A 24,484-nucleotide genomic window follows, 5' to 3' on the forward strand; every position below is an offset into this window, starting at 1 on the left:
ACACAGAGAGAGACAGAACACAAGCAGGGAGAGCAGCAGGCAGAGGGAGAGGGAGAAGCAGGCTCCCCACTGAGCAGGGAGCCCAATATGGGGCTTGATCCCAGGACCCTGGGGTCATGACCTGAGCCGAAGGCAGATACTTAACTGACTGAGCCACCCAGTCAGTTATTTTTTTTTTTTTTTAAGATTTTATTTATTTATTTATTTGACAGAGATAGACAGCCAGTGAGAGAGGGAACATAAGCAGGGGGAGTGGGAGAGGAAGAAGCAGGCTCACAGTGGAGGAGCCTGATGTGGGGCTCGATCCCAGAACACCGGGATCACGCCCTGAGCCGAAGGCAGACGCTTAACTACTGAGCCACCCAGGCGCCCCCACCCAGTCAGTTATTAACCTTATTTTAATGTCTTATTGAAAATTCTTTTGTTTTTTAAAGACTTATTTATTTATTTGAGGGAGAGAGAGAGTGAGCACAGTGGGCAGGGGCAGAGGGAGGGAGAATCTTTTTTTTTTTTTTTTAATAATGATTTTTTATTATATTATGTTAGTCACCATACAGTACATCCCCGGTTTTCGATGTAAGGCTCGATGATTCATTAGTTGTGTATAACACCCAGTGCACCATGCAATATGTGCCCTCCTTACTACCCATCACCGGTCTATCCCATTCCCCCACCCCCCTCCCCTCTGTAGCCCTCAGTTTGTTTCTCATAGTCCATAGTCTCTCATGTTTCATTCCCCCTTCTGATTACCCCCCCTTTCTTTATCCCTTTCTTCCCCTACTGATCATTCTAGTTCTTATGTTCCATAGATGAGAGAAATCATATGATAGTTGTCTTTCTCTGCTTGACTTATTTCACTAAGCATTATCTCCTCCAGTGCCGTCCATGTTGTAGCAAATGTTGAGAACTCATTCTTTCTGATTGCTGAGTAATATTCCATTGTATATATGGACCACAACTTCTTAATCCAGTCATCTGTTGAAGGGCATCTCGGCTCCTTCCACGATTTAGCTATTGTGGACATTGCTGCTATGAACATTGGGGTGCATATGGCCCTTCTCTTCACTACGTCTGTATCTTTGGGGTAAACACCCAGTAGTGCAATGGCTGGATCATAGGGTAGCTCAATTTTTAACTTTTTAAGGGAAGAGGGAGGGAGAATCTTAAGCAAACTTCATGTTGAGTACAGAAGAGCTCTATCTCATGACTCTGAGATCACGACCTGAGCGTATCTAAGAGTCGGGGGGCTTAACCAACTGTGCCAACCGGGTGCCCCCGACTGAAAATTATATTATTTGCATCCTTCAAGAGTCCGTTTCTCTTGCTCATTTTTTCTCTTGGTTCTTAGTCAGATCTTGTGTTCATCAATGCCAGGTTATAGAAGAGAAAAATTTGAAACTGTGAATGATGTTACCTTTTTCCAGTGAGGATTTACTGTTGCTTCTCATAGGCAGCTAGGCTGAGACATCAGAAATCATAGATTACTTTAATTACAGATTAAAATGTTTGGAAGTTTGGCCTTATTTCAAGGGGTTGGCCTGTTTCTGGTTTAGACTTTCTTATAAGGTAGCCAGTATGGGTTGGTATTAGTTCCTGCTCAGTTTCTTGGCCTGTCATCCCCTGCTTTAGGGCAGGGAGAAGGAAATGTCAAATGCTAGACTTTCTTCCCTGAGGATTCCCTCTTCCATCACAAATTCTCACTATATGAATAGCTCTCTGAAGCCTTCAGACATATCCTATTATTCTGTGTGTTTTTGTCCATCTCTTGTTCTGGCGAGAAGGTTTGTGCAAATAGCCTGGTCTTCCATTTAATCACTTTTTTTTTTTTTTAAAGCATTGAAATAAGTGTATTTTGCCAAATCTTACACATTGTATGTTTCATATTCTTTGTTTTGAATGTTTAAAGATTTTATATTGCCTACTTGCTTTATTTGTTATATGATTTGAATTACAAGTGAAAATTTCTGATGGCCAGTTTGTATTAATTTCTCTTTAATGAATAGGCAGACTTGGGACAGTTCTCTTAGTCTTAAGGGTGAAGTTCTGCCATTTGTTACTCAAGCTAGGGGGTTGTGGTATGTGAGCTGCCCTGGCTCTATTATAGTGCTCATATTTGAAGAACATAAAGCTAAGTAAATCAAAGTAGATTAAGCATACATGTGGAAGTGGATTTTGTCTGCATCTCAGCCACCTTTCCAGATACATTTAGAATAAAATTTGTAGAGTTTTTCCTTACAGTGTTGCTTTCTTTCAGTATGAAGGCTTAGAATCGTCTTTAAAGGATGCCAGTTTTGAGAAGGAGTCAACAGAAACACACAGTTTGGAGGTAAAAACAAATAATAATTATAATTATAAAAGCTGGGGGTAAGATTCTTGCTAAGTAACATAAACTTTAAGAAAAATGTATATCTCCTCAAAACTATGTTAGAAAAGTATTAAAGAGCATTTCTAGATGTTAAAACTTAAAAAGTTAATTTTAGGAAATGGAACGTGACGTAGCATAAAATATTTTAAAAATTTGAGCTCTCCTTGCTAACTTGTTTTGAGTGAGGCATATTCAGTTTACTGGAACCTAGGTCATATAGAAGCTCTTTATTTTTCATTCTTGGGAATGAAATGTATTAAGGTAGCCATTTTTTTTTTTTTTTTAATTTCATTTGCTCTAGAAAGGAAAGATAGGATTCATTTTCAAAAATTTAGGAATAGTTGGCAGGAATAAATTATGTAAATTGTGGCAGTACTTGTCTTTACTTCATCCCCGTTGTATTAGGAATTGACTATAATTAGACCAAAGATTTATACTGTAAGCAGTGATGTGCTGGTCAAGGTTTAACAGCTGGCTCTCTGAAAAGCAGGAGTCCTTATTTGTAGCATTTGCTTGGTTCTGTTGTGTAAATACTTCCAATTTCAAGGTACCAACATGATGTCACTGAATCTAGGGTTTGGAAGAGATATGTCTAGTCAGCTGTCCTGAGCCAGGTATGATTTGGCTAGTAATAAGAAGGGAAATAATAAAAATTTATCATTTAGCTAAGCTACAACAGATTAGGGTAACTAATAGGGTGCCTTGTTACTATTTAGAGATGGAAGTGTTGTCAGAAGTGTACTGATACTAAAGTAGAAAACAATGGACTTTGTACTTTTGCTGTATGTGTTCAGACAGTCCAGCTTGGCTGTTACCAATCACTGATGTCTGTAACCATCAGAAAGTCTGTGTATAGAACACTGGATGTTAACTAACTGGAATTAAAATAGAAATTAAAAAAAAATCTATAGATTATGTTTCAGAATTTCCTAGTAGAATCTAAAGGAAGTTATAAATTGAATTACAGATGAAATAAATTTCTTAATCTTTTCTTTCTTCATTTGTTACCTATTAATATCCTCAAGAACTTGTTGAAATAGTTTTATTTACTGACCTTCTGTTTTATCTCCTGTTCCAGTAGTAACTTATTAGTTTGATTAAAAAAGAATGAATTGTAGAAGACATTTAGCCTGCTAACAGAAGCACAAAAACTGGACAGCAAAGGCATTTATTCAAGTTTGGTAGTATTATGGATAAAATAAAAGACACCAATTTATTCTCAAGGCATTGAATTTACATGATCTAGCAGTAAAATTTAAATGAACATTTTGGAAGTTTTTCTCTGATTTTTATAATTTTAAAAAACATGTAGCGTTTATTTTTAAGCTTGATAAACATAATATAAACTACGTATGATATAATTAAAATTTGATGGTTGAATCAGTAGATAAAACAGTACAGTAATTTTGATTCAAGTCAGGGAATTCATATAATCAAATAACCAAAATTGGGGAAATACATATAAACAAGTTTTTTAACCACTATAATATAGTATGTACTTGTACTTTTTTTTACTTTGGTTTCCATTAAATTCTTTGAATCTTTTGGTTTATTTTTTTTAACAAGTTTGTTGAAGGATCACAAATATCAGAGGTATGTTTATTATAGTATTTAAAATCCAGTTGGAATAATTCAATAACTAATCATTTAAAATTAAAAAGGTCCCAGAAAATAATTCAATGCAGAACATTATTATGAAGCAATCTTGATTATTTTTTAAGTTTATTTTTTTTATGTCTTTAATCGTATTAAATTAGACTTATTTCTCACTTTTTCCTTTATAATGCTGTAGAGCAGAGGTTGGCAAACTATATTCTGGGCGCTCCACCTGTTTTATTTATTTATTTTTTAAAATTTGAGTATAGTTGATACAAATGTTAGATTAGTTTCAGGTGTGCAACATAGTGATTCAACATCTCTATACTTTATGCTGTGCTCACCACACGTATAGCTACCATCTGTCACCATACAATGCTATTACAGTCTCATTGACTGTATTTCTTATGCTGTACCTCTTATTCCCATGACTTATTCATTCCATAATTGGGAGCCTGATCTCCCACTTACCTTCACTCATTTTGCCCATCCCTCCACCATCTTTCCTGTGGCAACCATCAGTTTATTCTCAGAATTTATAGGTCTGATTCTGCTTTTTGTTTATTTGTTTTGTTTTTTTAGTTTCCACATATGAGTGAAATCATTTGGCATTTGTCTTTCTCAGTCTGACATATTTCACTTAGCATAATACCCCAGGTCCATCCACATTGTCACAAATGGCAAGATCTCATCATTTTTTATGACTATGTAATAGTCCATTGTGTGTATATACCCGCATCTTCTTCATCCATTCATCCATCGATGGACAGTTATGTTGCTTCCCTATTTTGGCTGTTTTAAATAATGCTGCAGTAAATATAGGGGTATATATATCTTTTTGAATTAGTGTTCTTGGTTTTTTTTTTTTTTTTTTTTTTAATAAAAAGTAGTGAGATCATTGGATCATATAGTATTTCTACTGTTTTCCACAGTGGCTGTACCAGTTTACATTCCCAGCAGCAGTGCATGAGGGTTCCTTTTTCTCCACATCCTTGCCAACACTTGTTATTTCTTGTCTTTTTGATTTTAGCCACTTTGACAGGTGTGAGATGACACCTCATTGTGGTTTTGATTTGCATTTCCCTGATGATGAGTGGTGTTGAGGATCTTTTCATGTGTCTGTTGGCCATCTGTATGTCTTCTTTAGAGAAATGTCTATTCAGGTCCTCTTCCCATTTTTAATCAGATTTTTTTTTCCAACCGTTTTTGCAAATAAATTTTATTGGAACACAGCCATGCTCATTCATTTACATGTCTTTGCATTCTTATTACATAGGCATAGTTGGGACAGAGACTACATGGCCTGTAAGCCTGAAATATTTACTCTCTGGCTTTTTATAGAAAAAGTTTGCTGACCCCTGCTAGCATTGGTATTATTTAGATGGTATAAAAATGAATAAATATGTGAACTAAATTTATTTGATTTACAGTATATGTGTTTGATTATACTTGTCTGATTTATCATAACCAAAAAGTCCTATGCCTGTCTTATAAAGTTGGCTTCCTCTTTTAGGCAGTCTATGAAGATCTGAACAAGTCTAAATCTGAACTTGAGGATGAAATACTTTTTCTGGAAAACCAATTAAAAGAAGAGAAATCTAAACATTCTGAACAAGATGAATTGGTAAGGATTTTGTGTAAATGAGACTGTAGGAGAAGGAAAGTTTTTGAATTTTTAAAAATTAATAGGTATCGGGGTGCCTGGTGGCTCATTTGGTTAAATGTCCGACTCTTGATCTCAGATCTCAGCTCAGGTCTTGATCTTAGGGTCATGTTTTCAAGCCCTGTGTTGGGCTCTGTGCTGGCCTGGAGTGTACTTAAAGAAAAAAAAAATGGTATTAGTAAAAGTATTATATGCATTCTAAAAAAGTCCAAAAAATACAGAAGGCTGTTAAGTAGAGAGTAAAATTTTCGAGATCACTAGCTTTTTTTATATGTTCAAGGTTACCATGACCGTGTTAAGTTTCTTGCATATTCTTGTAGAGATTTTCTATATGCTATTGAAGCTACTGTAAACTAGCTTACATAAAGTTGAAGAATCACATACATGGTGGATTTTTTTAATTACTCAAAAGTTATTTTTTTTTTTAAAGATTTTATTTATTTATTTGACAGAGAGAGACAGCCAGCGAGAGAGGGAACACAAGCAGGGGGAGTGGGAGAGGAAGAAGCAGGCTCATAGCAGAGGAGCCTGATGTGGGGCTCGATCCCACAACGCTGGGATCACACCCTGAGCCGAAGGCAGATGCTTAACCGCTGTGCCACCCAGGCGCCCCTACTCAAAAGTTATTTTGAGAACATTTTAACTTTGCTTTATCATTTATTTTAAAATCTGTCGTAAGGAAGACCTAGATGTGTGTGATTATTTAGTAACAGATGATGTCAGTGGACTTATCTTGAGCTTATAAATAACTTAAATATTATGAAATATTAAAGATGAGATGAAATACTATTGTTGTCTAACTTCATATAAAATCTCCTTGTGCATATGGCCAACAAGTTTTCTTAGAGTCCTCATTTTTTTTGAGTAGATGTATTTAGGTTAACAACGTATCTAAGGTATGAGATGTCTTGGAAGCTGGAGAAATTGAGTAAATAAATACTCGTTTATTGATTGATGCTGTCTTTCCAGATGGTGGATATTTCTAAAAGGATACAGTCCCTAGAAGATGAATCAAAATCTCTTAAATCACAAGTGGCTGAAGTAAGTTGAATTAGCCTAGAAGGTCTGCTGCTTTTGAAAATCATTTTAATTTTACTGTTTTATGTTTAAGGAAGGAGATATAATAATAGAATTTGAGATATTGGGGTCTTAGATATAGTTCCTTTGTAGAAGGTACTTCAAGAAGGTTCATTCTTTTATTGGACAGATATTTATTGAGTTCTTGCTATGTACTGGTCATTGTTGAAGGTGCTTGACACTTAACATTAGTAGATAAAATAGGAAAGCTCTCATCTAGTTTAAATTCTAGTAAGAGAGGCAGATAATAAAAAGTTAACAAAATTTGCTACATAGTACATAGAGGATTACAGGTGGTTAAATCCTTTATCCAAGACCACATGGCAAGTTCATGATAGAGCCATGACTGGACCCTGATTCTAGATTAGCCTTTTTTCTACTACCCCACACTGCCTTTCCTACTAATACTGGCATGTTTTTGACTTTAATTCTGTGTTTTAAGGGAGTATGTGTGAAAAAGAGCTTTTGTATTAAATTAATTCTTATAAGCTTGATATGTTGTGTTTTACTTAGGCCAAAACAACCTTCAAAATATTTCAAATGAATGAAGAGCGACTTAAGATTGCTATAAAAGATGCTTTGAGTGAAAATTCCCAACTTCAGGAAAGCCAGAGACAGGTTTGTACTCTATAGGGACTTTTAAACTGTGAATATGTTATTTTAAATGTTCTGGGCGTACTCACAACTGACCCATGCTAGGGGCAAGATTAGGCCTTTCCTGGAAAGCAGGAGAGCAGGACAATCTTCTGTATATCCTTTGGTGTCTCTTTTGTATAGGGTGCAAAAATGTATACTCCTGGCATCTTGCTCCTCCAGTAGTTAAGGTAATCCAAGGCAAATTTTAATAATCACAGCAAATAGCATTTAGTACCAACTTCTCAAAGCCAGAGTGAAGGAGGGCAGAGAATACACATGAGAATTAACTTGAAGCTATGGGTCTGAGGCCTAAAGATAGAAACAGTTCTGGTGGTAGATCGAATGAGGATTTAACTTTTACCCTCTTCCTTCTTCATATATATAGACACTCTCACACACCCAAATATGTTTCCTGTCCCACTATTCTTCCAATATAGTTAAAATTTTTCCATGGGAAAATTTTTCATTGGTTACATTATTTACAGTTTTTTAAATGTTACAGTTGAGCCACATGATGTGCTCTGACTGCATGTTCTGTTTTACCCAACATTTTCTTTGCTCTAGGGTTAGTCATTGTTTTGTTTCCTATATACTTGTCTGTATATCTGTCTTCTGGAAATGGTGAATATCTTTTTTATGCATTCAAATGCTATCTTCTGGAGATTTAAGTATCTTACTTATGCATTCGAATGCACAATCTACTGATTTTATTTTTTTCTTGAAGCAATCCTTTCTGGGGTCTTCCATCCTCCTGGTTCTATAGGAACTTATTCTTTACGTCTGTTAATGCTTCTGTTGTCCTGAGATTTCACTTCACTCCCATCTTTCCACTTGTCTTTCTCCTGTGTTGGGTCTTCTCTTTTCTGTATCCAAGACTTGCACTTTTGTGGTTAATTCTCTTGATTAGCTTCTTGAGAAAGAGGTATAGAAGCTAACTTTTTAAAAATTTGCATTTGAGAATGTCTTCTTCTCTCAAAGTTATTGACATTTTCATTGGATATCTTCTGGGTTGAAATATTTTTTTTCCTTGAAATTTTGACATTATTGATCTGTTGTGTTCATTTTCCAGTATTGCTTTTGAGAAGTCAAATGCTGTTTGGATAACTGGATCTTTTTTTGTGATCTGCTCTTTTCCTCCCTGGAAGCTTTTAATATCTTTCATTGTTTCTGGTTTTCCAGAATGTCATGATGATGTGTGGGTCTTTTTTCATACACTTGTTGGACACTCTTAGTCTTGAAACTCTTACTCTTTTTTTTTTTTTTTTAAAGATTTTATTTATTTATTTGACAGAGATAGAGACAGCCAGCGAGAGAGGGAACACAAGCAGGGGGAGTGGGAGAGGAAGAAGCAGGCTCCCAGCAGAGGAGCCTGATGTGGGGCTCGATCCCAGGACTCCGGGATCATGCCCTGAGCCGAAGGCAGTCGCTTAACCGCTGTGCCACCCAGGCGCCCCTTGAAACTCTTACTCTTGATTCAGTTCTGAGAAATTACTTCATGCTTTTTTTTGGATTTTTATATGATTATACAGTAATTATTTGAAGATGTCCTCTTTGATTTCTTTATATGGAAGTTTTATTGACTTATTCTTCTATATTTTTCAGTTTTAAGTGTTCTTTTTGTTTTGCTTATGCCTCTTCTTAATGTATGGATGCCATGTTCTTATATTTCTTTTTGAAGTGTTTTTCAGTTCCCTGAGTTGTCTTGTTTTCTTTAGTTTCTGTTTTGGTCTGTGTCTTTTATCTATGAGTTTATTTTTAAAGTCAGATATTAGGTGATTCATGGCAGTCTGCTCATTTAATAGTGAAACTCTCCATGTCTGATTGGAAGCTCTGTCTGTGTTATTGGGAGGCTCTTCTGTAGGGTAATCTGCCTAGGATATTTCATTGGGAGATCCCCAGTTGTTGGTGTCTGAAGACCATTTTCCACAGGGATGATACCTCCCCAGTTCCTATTTGAAAGGTATAAGCCCGTTTGCCAACAGTGAGATAAGCAGCTTAGAGAGGTAAGGGTTGTTGGTTTGTCACTGTTCAGTAAGTCATCTTTCACTTAATACTTTTGTGTTTGCAATATTTTACTGACACTTTCAACCGGGCCAGGTGTCCCATAGTTTCATTTTCTACCTCTCCAGAGAATAGCTTCCTAGGCCTTTGCCAGATATGTATTTGTGTGTAAGTATGTGTGTGCATGTGTGCATGCATGTGAAAGATGAGGGTGGGTGGGAGGGATGGATGGAGAATAAGAATGTATATATGTGTATGTGGAGGGAGAACGTGAGGGACTTTCTAACTTTTTTTATATATACTTTCAGGCAGGTCTCCTCTTTTCAAACCCACTTATACCCTAGTGTTAGTGCCTCCAAATTATGAGCATTTTGGGTTGTATTAAATCAGCCTGTACTTGGACTCTCCCATCTTCTGAGTAAATTTCAGCTTTGCTGGTCTGCTAAATCTTTTACTATACTTCTTTCTCTTTCTACTTTTTTTTTCCCCCCCAGACAGAGTTAGTTGGGGGGAGGGGCAGAGGGGAGAGGGAGAGAATCTTAAGCAGGACGCCCAGTGTGGAGCCTGACATGGAACTCAGTCCTAAGACCCTGAGATCAGAACCTGAGCCGAAATCAAGTGTCAGACGCTCAACTGACTGAGCCACCCAGGTGCCCTTCTACTTTCCACATCTAGAATTACCTTTTTCCTCATTGCCAATTTCCTTTTTCCTTGTAGGTTTATGCTGCCGCTTTTTTTTTCTTTTCCTAAGTCTCTTAGTAGATTTACTCTCATCTTAGTAGATTTCAGGAGAAAGTGGTGGTAAACCCTGGGTTAAACTGCTCTGTTGTAATAAAACCTAGCCTTTTCTGTCTTGAAAAAATTTCACGTAGGTTGTCTTCCTCTTTTTTTTTTTTTTTTTTTAAGATTTATTTATTTATTTGAGAGAGAGGGGTGGGGAGAGGCAGAGGGAGAGGGAGAGAGAAACTTAAGCATACTCCACGCTGAGCATGGAGCCAGACATGGGGCTTGGTCTGCAACCCCGGGTTTATGACCTGAGCTGAAATCAAGAGTCAGACGCTCAACCAGCTGTGCCACCCAAGCACCCCAGGATTGTCTTACTCTTTACACCTGCTTTCTTCTAACTCCTTTTTAATCACTAAAGTTCTTGAAATAAACTATTCTATATTCCCTGATGCCATGTTCTAATACACTCCTTCCCTAACTTCTTAAGCTGCATGCTGGGTATGCAATTTTTTATTTTTTTATTTTTCAGATTTTTACTTATTTATTTGAGAGAGAGAGAGTGAGTGAGAGAGAGCAAGTATGAGCAAGGGGAGGGGCAGATGGAGAGGGAGAAGCAGACTCCCTGCTGAGCAGGGAGCCCTGTGAGGAGCTCCATCCCGGGACCCTGGGATCATGACCCAAGCCAAAGGCAGATGTCTAACTGACTGAGCCACCCAGGCACCCCTGGGTATGTAGTTTCTTTAGTAATTCACTAGAGTCCACCTAATCACAAAATTCAAAATTTTGTCTTCAGTCCTCATTTGTTTTTAATCTGTCGGTATCCTCTTAATTCTGTTATACATGCATAGAAAAAATTTAGTTTCTTGTGCTAGGAAATATACTGATGAAGCCTTAGTTTTGCAGAGAAATCCAAAAATTACTGTTTGATAGAATTGAGTTTTAAAGATTTCATAAATTTGGACTTTTCTTTCATATTTATATGGGCCATTTCTTTTGTGAATTGCTTGCTCATTCATTTTTTCCCCATTTTTCTTTTCCCATTTTTCTTATTGACTTCTAAGAGCTTTTTGCATGTTAAGGTTATTAATCTGTTGCATATGTTATAAGAATTTCTTTTTAGTACTTGTTTGTTTTTAGATTTTGTGTTATTTTTGGATTTTTGAAGCTTGTAAGTATTATGTATTCAAGTCTGTGTTTTACAACAATCCTTACCTTTTGTTTCATGTTCAAAAAGTGTTTCCTATAAAAGTATATACAGTAAAAGATTGTTTATGCAGAATTTGATCTATTTCAGTTTAATGGTGTCTCTGGAAGTTTAGTTATCTTAACTACAAAACAGCACATGATTTAAAAAAAATATAGGACTTGAGGGATGGTAAGAAATGAGCAAATCTAACATATATGTATGTCTCAAAAAGCCTTTTATTTGCTGTGAGTTTATTATGTAAATCAGTTGAACAGTGTTTAAGTTTTAAGTGTCCCTTATTTTACATTATCCTTCTTGAAAATTCTTTGAAAACAGGAGCCTGCCCTTCATTCCCTTCTTTCCTTCCTTCATCCCTCCCCACTTTCCTTCTCAGCAACACATTGTGTTGTGTAATATCTATTAATGATACATCTAAACATATAAATAAATTTCTCTACACATAAGTATGAAAAATAATGAGTTGCTTTTTTTTGGTGGCGTTTGAATTTTAGCTTTTACAAGAAGCTGAAGAATGGAAAGAACAAGTGAATCAACTTAATAAACAGAAAATAACATTTGAAGACTCCAAAGTACATGCAGAACAAGTTCTGTGTGATAAAGAAAGTCAGATCAAGGTAAGTGGCCCTCCGGTTTTAGTGCCTGAGTCAGCTGGAATTTTGTACTAATTCTGAAATTTGAAAATTTTTATCTTAGCAACTTTTATTTTTATAATTATTTGGTCAAATTTGAGCATGTGTACTTCTTTGGCATTCATTTTAATTTGTACCAGTATTGTCATTCTTGCTCCCAAATGCTCCTTGAAGACTTACAGATTTGTAACCTATATTATATATTACATTATGTATTATGTAATAATGTATATTAATTATATATTATATATTTATAATATATATTATTGATATTTAGTAATATATAATATATGTTACATATATATATATTTATCAGTCAGTATTCTGTATGTCCTTTTCCTCTTTTGCTCTGTATTTTATCCTAGGTATTTAATGAAGAAGGAAAAAGAATAGTGGATTTTACCTTTGTCTTTAGACTGCCATCTGTTTCTATTGATAAGTTGGAAAGAATTTTAGAAATTGGACAGATGAAGTTATATGTATTGGCTGGATATCTGTAATTCCTAGATTAGCTGGTGTATGTACTATCACGGAGATGAATATTTTTCAAAAATAAGTCTAATTGCAACTTGACTCTAATAGGAATATAATAATTGATATTATTGTAGAATTTGTTCACTTTTTCCTACTCCTGGTTTGCCTTATCCTAGCCCTTTCTTGCCTGCTCTTTTAAATCTTATGATTTCAAGCTGCAAACAGATACTCAGGTGTGAGTATCAAGTAATAAGATATAAAACTAATATTCTGTAATCTGCACAGTTAAGTGGAGGTTGCCATCTTGAAACCTATATATTTATGCTCTTTATGTTATTACTAAGAATGTTTTTAAGATTCCAGCTTTAGGAGTTGTATTCTTAATTTGGGACATTGTTTTATTTTTCTCCCTAAACTTACCCTACTAAAGAACTTGGGATTCTTCCTAAACAGAACAAGAATGAGATGCTAATCTCAAGCTCAGTCAAAGTTGTAAGCCATGTTATTTGTGCCTGGAACTCTCAAGAGGAAAGAGATTGAAGGGTAGAAATTACAGAGCAGAATGGGCTTTTAGGTGGGTCCTTCCACAGAAATACATGGCACAGTCATTTTATTACCTATAGTACTGGAAAATCTTTCTTTATTGGGGAAAATTCAAAAAGTACTGTTGGAAAACCTCTAATGTACCAATTTAGATTCTGTTTTATAATTTTTTTCCTTTATTTCAGTTGAACTCCACAGGTAGTCATTTACTTGAAAAAATCAGATCTATAAAATCTGTGATCTTTTTATATATCATATGTCTCACTTGCAGATTTGTTTGACCTCACACAAAATTTGCTCTCATGTTATTGGCCACTTTTATTTGTGGCATATGAAGAAGTCCTATAAGAAGATGTCTTGTTACTTTAGAGTCATGCGATATATTTAGCAAAAATGGACCATTATCAAGTATTGTATTTGATTTAGGAATAAACAGGTTTGGTTTTTAACTTGTAGAATTTAATAGTCAATAAGTGTTACAGCTTTTCAGAGTATTTACACATCTTAATATCAGCTGGTGAATAAGAGCTTATGTATTGTTACCTAGGTAGATTGATTTTAAACTGTGACTGCACATTCAGAAGTTGTAAATCAATTAGCAAAAGGCATTACCCTCTTTCTCTTTTTTCTCTTTTTTACTAAATGTCAAGTCTCTGACTGAACGCTTGATAAAGATGAAAGATTGGGCTGCTGTGCTGGAAGAAGAAATAACAAACGATGATAACTTGGAATTGGAAATGAGTGAATCAGAAAATGGTATGCAGTTGGGTATTAAGTCATGATTCATCCTCTTTTGCTAAAAATGATGAGTCTCTTGTATTTTCTTTTAGTTCCCTATGTGCACCATGGTCTTTTTTAAAATTTTTTTTGGCTTTCAAGGTTTCTTTTTTTTTCTAATTTAAATTCAGTTAATTAACATATAATGCATTATTAGTTTCAGAGGTAGAGGTCAGTGATTCATTAGTCTTATGTAATACCCAGCGCTCATTACATCATGTGCGCTCCTTAATGTCCATCACCCAGTTACCCCATCCTTCCACCCCCTCTCCTCCAGCAACCTTCAGTTTGTTTCCTATGATTAAGAGTCCCTTAAGGTTTGTCTCCCTCTCTGATTTCGTCTTGTTTTATTTTATCCTCTCTTCCCCTACGATCCTCTGTTGTCTCTGATTGACTTATTTTGCTTAGCATGATACCCTCTAGTTCCACCTATGTCATTGCAAATGGCAAGATTTCATTTTTTTGATGGCTGAGTAGTATTCCAGTGTGTGTGTGTGTGTGTGTGTGTGTGTGTGTGTGTATTAACCACATTTTCTTTATCCATTCATCTGTCGATGGACATCTGGGCTCTTTCCATAGTTTGGCTATTGTGGATGTTGGTGCTATAAACATTGGGGTGCAGATGCCCCTTCAGATCACTACATTTGTATCTTTGGGGTAAATACCCCAAAAGTAGTGCAGGTATTGTTCGTAGATTAGCTCTATTTTCAACTTTTTGAGGAACCTCCATACTGTTTTCCAGAGTGGCTGCACTAGTTTGCATTCCCACCAATAGTGTAAGAGGGTTTCCCTTTCTCCGATCCTTGCTAAAATCTGTTGTTTCCTGACTTGTTAATTTTAGCCATTCTGACAGGTGTGAGGTGGTATCTCATTGTGGTTTTGATTTGTGTTTCCCTGATGCCGAGTGATGTCGAGCATTTTTTCATGTGTTTGTTGGCCATTTGGATGTCTTCTTTGGAAAAATGTCTGTTCATGTCTTCTGCCCATTTCTTGATTGGATTATTTGTTCTTTGTGTGCACCATGTTCTTTATACAATTCTGTTTTGGCACATCTTCTTCATCTTGTCTCTAATTCTCTGTCCCTCTCTCGCCATCCCTTATTGTTGAGCTTCAGTTGGAATACTGCCTCTTCAGTAAATCTTTCTCCCAACTCCTCAGACAGACTTATAGCTTCTTTCCTCCTTGTTCTTTTTATATATTGTACATCTTTGTTACAGCAATTTTCACGTTGCATCATAATAATTTCAATGCCTGTTTTTCCCGGTCATGTCAGCTAATCTGATGGATGGGTGGGTAGTTTAAAAAATGAATGTTATATAGATGAATACCTTTAGGATACTGTTTTTGTTTGTTTGTTTTAAGTAGATGGCTTGGTACTTTAATCCTGTCCATCCCAATTCGTTATCACCACTGCTGGTTGCGGTCTGGAAACTCAGGCAGGAGTGAGGTTCATTATAACTGCTCACTGTATTTTCAAACCAGTTCCTTTGACTTGAAAAAATAATTTTTTGGTGACATAATTAGAGATTCATTGGAAGTTCCAAAAAGAGTATAGAAGGGTTTTGTGTATCTTTTACTAGTTTCTCCCAGTGGTAGCTCTTCTGACTTTTGTGTCCTGTCTCTTTTTTCTCCCTCTACCCTCTGCATAATTAACAAATTTATTAAGGAACAGAAGGTATGAATATTTTTTTTAGAAATTTCTTTGGTGATAACATCAGTGCACTGGAAGAAAGCTGCATTCCTAAAGTGAACACATGTGTTCTGTTTGTACTTTTTCACTTCTGCTTTATCTTACAAGAAGCAATTCCTTTTGTAATGAGAAAATGCACACTTGTTTAATGTTATTTTACTTTGGAGTATAATTGCACTTACATTTTGTATGCTGAAAGATTCCAAGAATAGTCAAGACTGTGGACTGTATTTAGGTGAATACCAAATTCTTACTACAATTTTGTTCTTGGAATGAGTAGTGAAGAACCTCGTTACTTGAAATTATGGTACTTCCAGTGCTTTATTGTTTAGCTTCTTGGGAGCATGTCCAAGGCCGTCCTGCCTTATATCAAATTCCTTATTGTAGCAGGAAGAGGGATTATTCGGCTCTCGTTGCATGAATTAATAAAATCATTTGGTATCTGTTGTGGCATGGCACTGTTTTCCCAATTTATTGTTTTTTGTTTTTTCTATAGATGATCAACCAAAAGGAGCTTTGAAGAAGCTGATTCATGCTGCTAAGGTTTGTATTAGTTCATAAATATAAAGAATATAGAGAAGGAAATAGAACTTGGATTAAACCTGTCTGTCCTTAGTAATTATTTTAAAGGTCTATTTTATAGTCACCACCATAGAAGCAATCCAGATTTTCAAAAGTGATCAGAATTTCTTTATCAATTGCTTTTTTCTTTTTAATAATAACTTTAGAAATTCATATTGTTAATTTTTAGAATTATCATAATACAAATTTTTAAGGTTTGCGCTAATGTTTTTGGATAAGGAATATATTAAAAATATTTAGTATATTTTCTCTCATATTTCTGTCTTTGAGCATTCTTCTTCCTCTGGTCTGAGTATTTTCCTATTCCTATTGCCCCCTATACTAATTTAAGAAGTAAATGCTACGTTCAGTTTCTTCTGGTTTATCCCTCTCTTTTCCATTGTAGTAGTGGTCTCTTGATCTTGATTGAACTGTGTGAAGTCTTGGTAATGTAGTTTGAAGGTTGCTTTAATTAAAGCTTCTGTGTTGAAAGTAAACAGAATGAAAATAGCCACTTTTTAAGGATTAGTCATCGATCTTCTCTGTCTCTGTTCTGACACTTATAACTACTGAAGACTGTTAACTTTTCAAGATGGAAGCTGCATTGTTGGTTAATGCATTCTAGATGATAATTTCATCAAAATAATAAAAGAACTTCAAAAGGTTGGGATGGTATATTGAATTTTTTTGTTTTTCCTTTTTTGGTATAACTGATTAATGTTGCTTTATTCCTTCTTCCATTCTCTGAAGTTAAATACTTCTTTAAAAACCCTGGAAGGAGAAAGAAACCAAATTTACATTCAATTATCTGAAGTAGATAAGATAAAAGAAGAGCTTACAGGTGGGTTATCTATATAATTCCTTATACAGAATTGTACTACTAATTGAATCAATTATGCAAAGGTCCAATATGATTGTGTTTTTAACTTTTACTTTTGTTTCTGATTTGTGAAAAATTAGTACTGAGTTTTTTGTTGTTGGTGGTAAAGCCTGATTATCAGCTTCCTCCATATTCATATGAAATAACAATAATGAAATTATTTAAATAAACATATAAAACCACATTTACCTTTGAATTTCAGTGTTATATTGTGATACAGTTTTAGATGTTAAAAAGTAGCAAATTAAAACTTAACTTTTAAAAGATCATCTCTGTGATCCAGTTTTACCAGAGATGATATCCAGGATTAATGTCTGTTAAATGACTGTTCTTGGCATTATCTTAAAGGCTAGGTCAGCAGATTTCTTCCGATGTAGGTTTAAAAATTTCTATGGAAAGACAGGTGTGCACATTAAACTCATTTAATGTTAGCGTATTTACTTTAAACTTTCCTTTTGATATATATGATTAATTAATAGATGAATAATTATATACTTAAAAAAAGACTTGTGGTGATGATTTATACACATGTTTTGGGAGATAGCATCTCAGTCTTAGAGGAGTTCAGAGGTGGAGTTATGATGTTGGAAGAGAAATGAGGTTTTTAAAAACAATCAATGCCCTAATTATCTAGCACTCATAATTACTTAGAATTGTTAATTTTTGTTTTATAGATAATTTTTTTAGGTGGGTTAGCATTTGAAACAAGCTAAAACTGATATTTTTCTCTCCAATCTTGATCTGAATTAAGCTAGGATGATTTTCTATCATTTCTTACCAGACGATCGAAATTTCTGGCCTGACTTATAACATATATCTAAATTTTGCTTAAAAGAAGGGCTGGCTAGAAGTATTAACCCATAAACTTTTTACTAGATAAAAATAAGCATTGTTCATCATGTGGAAGTAGTTTCACGGGAATTTTTTTTTTTTTTAAGATTTTATTTATTTTTGTGAGACAGAGAGAGAGAGAGAGGGAAAGAACGAGCAAGAGCAAGGGCACCCTCGAGTGAGGGCATGAGGCGGGGGAGGGGAAGAGAGAAGGAGAAGTAGGCCAGAGCAGGGAGCCAGACAAGGGACTTGATCCCAGCATCCTGAGATCATGACCTGAGCCAAAGGCAGACACTTAACCGACTGAGCCACCCACGTGCCCACAGGAAATGTTGAACTAAAATATTTCCCTTCAGAACTCTCATCTCCATAATCTTCTTGAGAATTTTACTGGTTTTTGGGACCTTAATTGAAAATTAGATGCTGGAATTAGAATATTGAAGGTTTTGGGAAATCTTGGAGTAATAAAAAAATTATAATAGTTTATCTAGTTCTTTAGTTAAAATATTAAAGCATTTAGGGTGAATAAAATGTATATTTTCTGTTGTTGGAAAGAATTTCCTTTATTAATAATTTATTTTTGGTAATTTTAATCATTATGAAATGCTAATGTGCATCTCAATATTACTCCTTTAATTGTAATTCTTAAAAATTTTCTATAGAATGTATTAAAAATCTCCAGACTAAACAAGCATCTTTGCAATCAGAAAATACACAATTTGAAAGCGAGACTCAAAAGCTTCAGCAGAAACTTAAAGTAATGACCGAATTATATCAAGAAAATGAGATGACACTTCACAGGTAATAAAAATTATACTGATAACTTCACTGCATTGCAAGTAAAATAGATTAAAAATAGTGCATATTCAGCTTATGTGATATTCAGAGTGGTCAATTATGATTGGGTAATATTTCATCAGTTCATTTTTAAGGAAGTTATTTGATCTTGAAATACTGTTCTTCCGCATCTGACCATTTTTCACTACCTCCCTACTTTGACTCTCATCTAAACCATCATCAGTTAGTGCCTGGTTTATTGCGGCAGCCTCATGAGTAGTCTCTTTCCACTTAGCTTCCTGAGCAGTTGTTTCCAGTGGCATGACCCTTCTAAAACATAAGTTATGGGTATTGTCAGTGTCTTGTTTGCAAACTCCAAGTGCCTTCATGTAACATTAGAATTTAATCCAAAGCTTTTATATGGCCTACAAGATCTGACCGTTGGCTACCTCTTTTTTTTTTTTCTTTTCCTGGTTTGGCCTTTAATTTTAGCTTATTCATTTTTTTTTTTTTTCCCCTTCATTGCCCACCAGCGCACTGGCCTTCTTGATGATCTTTAGCATGCCAAGCACATCTGTACCTCAGGGCCTTTTGCACTTGCTCTTTCTGCCTTGGACTGGTATTCCCCTGTATAAGGTTATATCCTTCATTTCTTTCTTTTTTTTTTTTTTTTTAAAGATTTTATTTATTTGACAGAGATAGAGACAGCCAGCGAGAGAGGGAACACAAGCAGGGGGAGTGGGAGAGGGAGAAGCAGGCTCATAGCAGAGGAGCCTGATGTGGGGCTTGATCTCATAACGCCGGGATCACGCCCTGAGCCGAAGGCAGATGCTTAACCGCTGTGCCACCCAGGCGCCCCATATCCTTCATTTCATTTGGGTCTAGGTTCAAATGTTGCTTCAAAGAATCTTTCCCTGGTTACCTTAACTAAGATAATACCTACAATTCTCTATCCCCTCATCGTGGTTCATTTTTCTTTACAGGTTTTATAGTCCTCTGATGAATGATTGTCCTTTTTTTTTAAATTTTCCCAACATTAAATGTAAACTCCATGAGGGAATTACTTTATTCTCTTTTCGTCTGTATTTCTGGTGCCTAATACTCTGTCTGGTACATGGTAGTTACTCAATAAACATTTGTTGAATATATGAGTAAATATGTTTAGTACCTTTATATAATAGAGTGAAAGATTCTGTGCATGTGTATACTGATGCCTAAATGCATAGATACACAGAAGACTGTTAAGATACTTGTCTGAAGACTCCAGATTTTCAAATACCACTATAGGACATATTTTTCATCATAAAAGGAAATAAAATATAACTTGATTTAATTAATGTAATCTCCAGCCCCTGTAATGAAACTTATTACAGTTGATCTTCATTATTCATAGTTTCCGTATTTGCAGATTTACCTACTTGTGAAAACTTACTTTTAACCCCAAACCAATCAGTACTCATAGAGCTGTAGTGGTCATTCTTAGACATGCACAGAATGGCAAAAAATGTGAATTGCCCAATGTGCACGTTCCCAGTCTGCCTTTGTATTTTAGCTCTCATTTTGTAAATAGGTGTCCTTTTTGCATTAGATGTAGTTGCCACATTTTTGTGCTGTTATTGGTGATTTAGCTGTTTAAAATGGCCCCCAGCTATTTGCTAAAGTGCCATTAGTGTTCCTAAGTGCAAGAAGGCTGTGGTGTGTCTAATAGAACAGTACATTGTCAGATAAGCTTTGTTCAGATGTGGGTTATAATGCTGTTGACCATGAGTTCATTATTAATAAACCAACAGTAGATGTTAACTAAGGTATCTTTAAACCAACACACATAAAACAGGGTTATGTATTGACTGGTAGATGAAAATGCTGTCACTAGAGCATACAGAAACCTAGTTCTGCTTCCCTGAAGAGCACTGGTTCAGTGTTTGCCAATTTAGGATTTGTGGTGACTTCATAGAACATAACTAATGGGAATGAGATTCTTTTCTATGTATTTGGAAAGTGCTAGAAAATACCAACATTACATTGCCATTAGGATGCTGGGGGATTTATTAAGCTCTGTCATTGCCAAGGTGTATACTTCAATCAGTCTTTGGAGTCTTGATAAATAATATATACTCACGATAATTTTTACTAATATTTATCTTTGGTCTTATTTTTCTGATAAAGTCTTATAGAAAACTCTTAAAACTTTTATATTGCTAGTACTAAATTAGACAAGATGGTTTGTAATTTCAGTTTATAATATTAAGTTCCACACCAGGAGTATTTACGCAGGTACTTTTTCTCTTGCATGTGATGTTTTTAGTGGTATTATGCAAATTGCTTTATGGGAAGCACCAGTTGCCATATAATTGAAAAGACGTATTTGATTATCTTATACATACTGTAAAAAAAAACCAACACTTTTTGTTTAAAGGAAATTAACAGTAGAGGAAAATTACCGACTAGAGAAAGAGGAGAAACTTTCCAAAGCAGATGAGAAGATGAGTCATGCAGCTGAAGAGCTGGAGACCTACAGGTATTGAATATATTTTACCCCTTTCTTTTTGAGCTGGGGAGGGTATCCAAAAACCTAATACCAGAAAAAATAATAAAGCAACCAAAAAAAATAAACCCAACATTTTTCTGATCATTTTTCATTTGGATATCTTGCTATTATGGAATTACACAGAAAATATAAGAAGGAAAAAATGTCTTCCTTTCAGTGTGTATGATTTTAAATCCCTCACATTAGTTGTATTTGAACATGGGAAATCCTATTTTATGTTAATGTGAAGAAATTCATGAATAGCCATTAATTTCAAGGTCTTTCCTCTTTGGTTCAAATGGGGAAGAATGTATACAATATTAAGGAATTCGAGAAGTATGCCTCAAAAAGAGTGAGCCACAGCTAAGTCTGAAGAAGTGTTTATATGTCTAGTTTTTTCCTTGGTTCACTTGTTATTAGTTCCATGGAAATAATAGAAAACCTAGAGAAAATAAGGGGCAAGATTTAGCAGTGTCCCAAATAGTTCTGATACTTCATTTTGTATTAGGAAGAGTAAGCTTGGGTTTTATCTAAAAGAAGAAATTATCTTACTAGTTGTGTATAGGTAATAAGTTGCATCTTATTTCACACAGATGCTTAATTTCCTAGAATTCTGTAAAGATTACAGACATCTGAATAAGTCTTCTAAGTTCATGCTTCTTAAAAATAAAAACAGGGGCGCCTGGGTGGCACAGCGGTTGGGCGTCTGCCTTCGGCTCAGGGCGTGATCCCGGCGTTCTGGGATCGAGCCCCACATCAGGCTCCTCCGCTATGAGCCTGCTTCTTCCTCTCCCACTCCCCCTGCTTGTGTTCCCTCTCTCGCTGGCTGTCTCAATCTCTGTCAAATAAATAAATAAAATCTTTAAAAAATAAATAAATAAATACATAAATAAAAACAAACCAATATACCATATAAATCCTTGCACGACCTTTGGTTTAGGTAAACCCAAGTGATAGCAGTCTTAAAGCACAACTAATGTTAAAATTATATCAAGGAAAATATACTGCTTTAGAACCTCTTTAAGGTGATTAATGTGTGGAATTCTGGAGTTATTTTTATATTAAACAAAGCACTCCAGGTGTTTTAATTGATATTTTCAGTAGACACAGTGTATCCTGTCATTTCTTAGTACATGTTAATAGTATACTGATTATTTTTTATAGAAAGCGAGCCAAAGATCTTGAAGAAGAATTGGAGAGAACCATTCATTCTTACCAAGGGCAGGTATGTCTGTGTGTGTGTGTATAAATTAAAACAATTATGATTTGTTTGAATTGGTATCTCTATTTTGATGTAGGAGTATAGTTACTTGATAGTTGTACACCTCTCTTGAGGTTTTGCACATGTCTGTGGGACATTTATAGGGAGCCAAGGTTTTGGAATAAGGGACTTGTTTAAAATTGCCATGTCTCCTGCTTCTTTGGGAATGTGGATTGAATAAATAAATAAACATATATCTGCATTGGGGTCTCATATTCACTTGGGCTAATTATCTCTTAGTTGGTAACTCATTGTAGTTGATTATTGCATAAAACAAATTTACTAGACAAAAATTCATTCAATTTTTGTTTTAAGGTTGTAATAAAATAAATATGTATATGAAAATTTGCTTTAAAAATGTTACTTTTTAGAGATGCTTGAGTTATTTTTGAGTTTATGAGTTGTGTACTAATTCATAGTGGTAGATGTGAAATTTTTTACTAAGGAAATCAGTAGTATTTTAATGAATTTCTTTTTCAGATTATTGCCCATGAGAAAAAGGCACATGATAATTGGGTAAGTATTAAATTCTCTTTGTCGCATTGTTTCCTAATTTAAATGAGCAGTTTAAAAGGTACACTTGCACACTGTAAATTAAGGTAGTATTAAATAAATCAATTTCTTTTAACTTTACTGTTAGCGAAATTATGTTCGTTATGAACTAAATGCTTTGTTACATCACAGTTATTCACAAAATCTGATTTTTCTCTCTTTGCTTTTACTTTGCAAGGAGCTTATACTCTGTTCGGGGGAGGTGACATAATGTTCATGGATTAATTGTTTGAGGGCCCTGGACAAATTACTTAAAATTACTGGGCCTCTTTACTCATTTGTAAAAACAACAGATTGAACTGATACTGAAAGCCTCTTCTAGTTGTAAAAGTTACATAATTCGGCTATCAAGTAATTGTCAGTGTTGAATTACTTGATATACATCAAGGAAAAGGTCATTGTGAGAAATGGCATGTCAGTGCTCCAGAGGAGGACTGTGTGAGGGAGTGATAAGGTTGCAGGTTTTACTAATTGTAGGAATTATCCGTCTAAAAATGTAGAACTGTTGTAACAGCTGACGTTTGTAGGACTTGTCCTAGGAGTCTTCAAGGGAAGACAGTTTGCACAGTGGGTGAACACATGGAGTCTGGAGTCAGCCTGTCATGGTTGGTATCCTGGTTCCATCACCTGTAACAACAACAACTATTGTTTCCTTACCTGTAAGGAAAGATAGATATATCAGTAGTACCTATTTCATAAAGTTATTATGATGAATGAATAAGAGAACTCATGTAAGGCTATTAGCCAGGTGCCTGACACATAGTAAGCACCCAGTACATGTTAACTGTTATTACACTGTTGTCCTGAAGCTTGGGAGATACATCTTAGATGTGGATATTTCTTGGAGTGGAGATTCCAGCATAGGTTGAGAATTGGACATGTTGAATGTCAAGGCTCTTCCCATTTCTCAGATTTTGTGTCGAGGGCTCAAGTGAAGATTTGTTATTGAATTCACCTGGGCTCGGAGATGAATTTAGTCTTTTTCACCACTCAGGTTCTCTGACCAGTGGGGAGTCTGCTTCTCCCTCTCCCTCTGCTTGCCTCTCCCCCTGCTTGTGCTTTCTCTCTCTCTGTCAAATAAATAAAATCTTTAAAAAATGCAAAAAATACCCTTTATGTCTTAATATGAAGATTTCTAAAAAAAGACTTCATTTATTTTTTGAGAGAGAAAGAGAGAGAGAGTGCACGTATGAGCAGGGGGAGGGACGAGGGAGAGGGAGAAGCAGACCGCCCACTGATCAGGGAGCCTGATGTGTAGGGCTCCATCCCAGGATCTGGGAACATGACCTGAGCTGAAGGCAGACGCTTAACCAACTGAGCCACCCAGGCACCCCTCAAAATGGAGATTTTTTTTTAGATTTTATAAAAATAATTACTGAAAATTACTTAAAATACTTATGAATAAAAAGTTCAGATTATATAGAAGAGATACAAAGAAGTAATCAGCAATATCACTTTCATTTATTCTATACCTAAAAAAATATATTTAGACATAAATTACATGTATGTTTTAAAAAATGAAAACATACTGTATATTACTGTTTTATATTGTTTTCTTTACTTAATATATTGTAGATATTTTTCTATGAATATTTTATAATTTATATTAACCTTTCCCATTTGATAAATGTTTCCATTGTTTCCACTTTTTTTTGCTGTTATGATTTCATAATTTCAGATGTTACTTTTTCCTTTGAGCACTTCTTTGCTC

General features: G+C 35.1%; 1 protein-coding gene across 6 annotated transcripts in view; it reads left to right on the forward strand.

Annotated features, from left to right (window-relative positions):
* MIA2 (MIA SH3 domain ER export factor 2) overlaps positions 1–24,484 on the forward strand; it is an 80,192-nt gene that overhangs the window by 29,266 nt on the left and 26,442 nt on the right. For 5 of the 6 annotated variants that reach the window (XM_008693831.2, XM_040620856.1, XM_008693822.2 and 2 more), the window contains exons 5-16: positions 2,255–2,326; positions 5,475–5,585; positions 6,594–6,665; positions 7,215–7,319; positions 11,763–11,885; positions 13,568–13,673; positions 15,881–15,927; positions 16,696–16,786; positions 18,319–18,457; positions 20,850–20,951; positions 22,125–22,185; positions 22,702–22,737. In XM_008693831.2, coding sequence (XP_008692053.1) covers positions 2,255–2,326; positions 5,475–5,585; positions 6,594–6,665; positions 7,215–7,319; positions 11,763–11,885; positions 13,568–13,673; positions 15,881–15,927; positions 16,696–16,786; positions 18,319–18,457; positions 20,850–20,951; positions 22,125–22,185; positions 22,702–22,737 — 1,065 coding nt within the window. Of the gene's footprint in view, positions 1–2,254; positions 2,327–5,474; positions 5,586–6,593; positions 6,666–7,214; positions 7,320–11,762; positions 11,886–13,567; positions 13,686–15,880; positions 15,928–16,695; positions 16,787–18,318; positions 18,458–20,849; positions 20,952–22,124; positions 22,186–22,701; positions 22,738–24,484 lie in introns of all 6 variants that reach the window. The other variant, XM_040620855.1, reaches the window with a different exon arrangement.

This window comes from Ursus maritimus, unplaced genomic scaffold, assembly GCF_017311325.1.
Source record: "Ursus maritimus isolate PB19 unplaced genomic scaffold, ASM1731132v1 scaffold_36, whole genome shotgun sequence".
Classification (NCBI taxonomy): domain Eukaryota; kingdom Metazoa; phylum Chordata; class Mammalia; order Carnivora; family Ursidae; genus Ursus; species Ursus maritimus.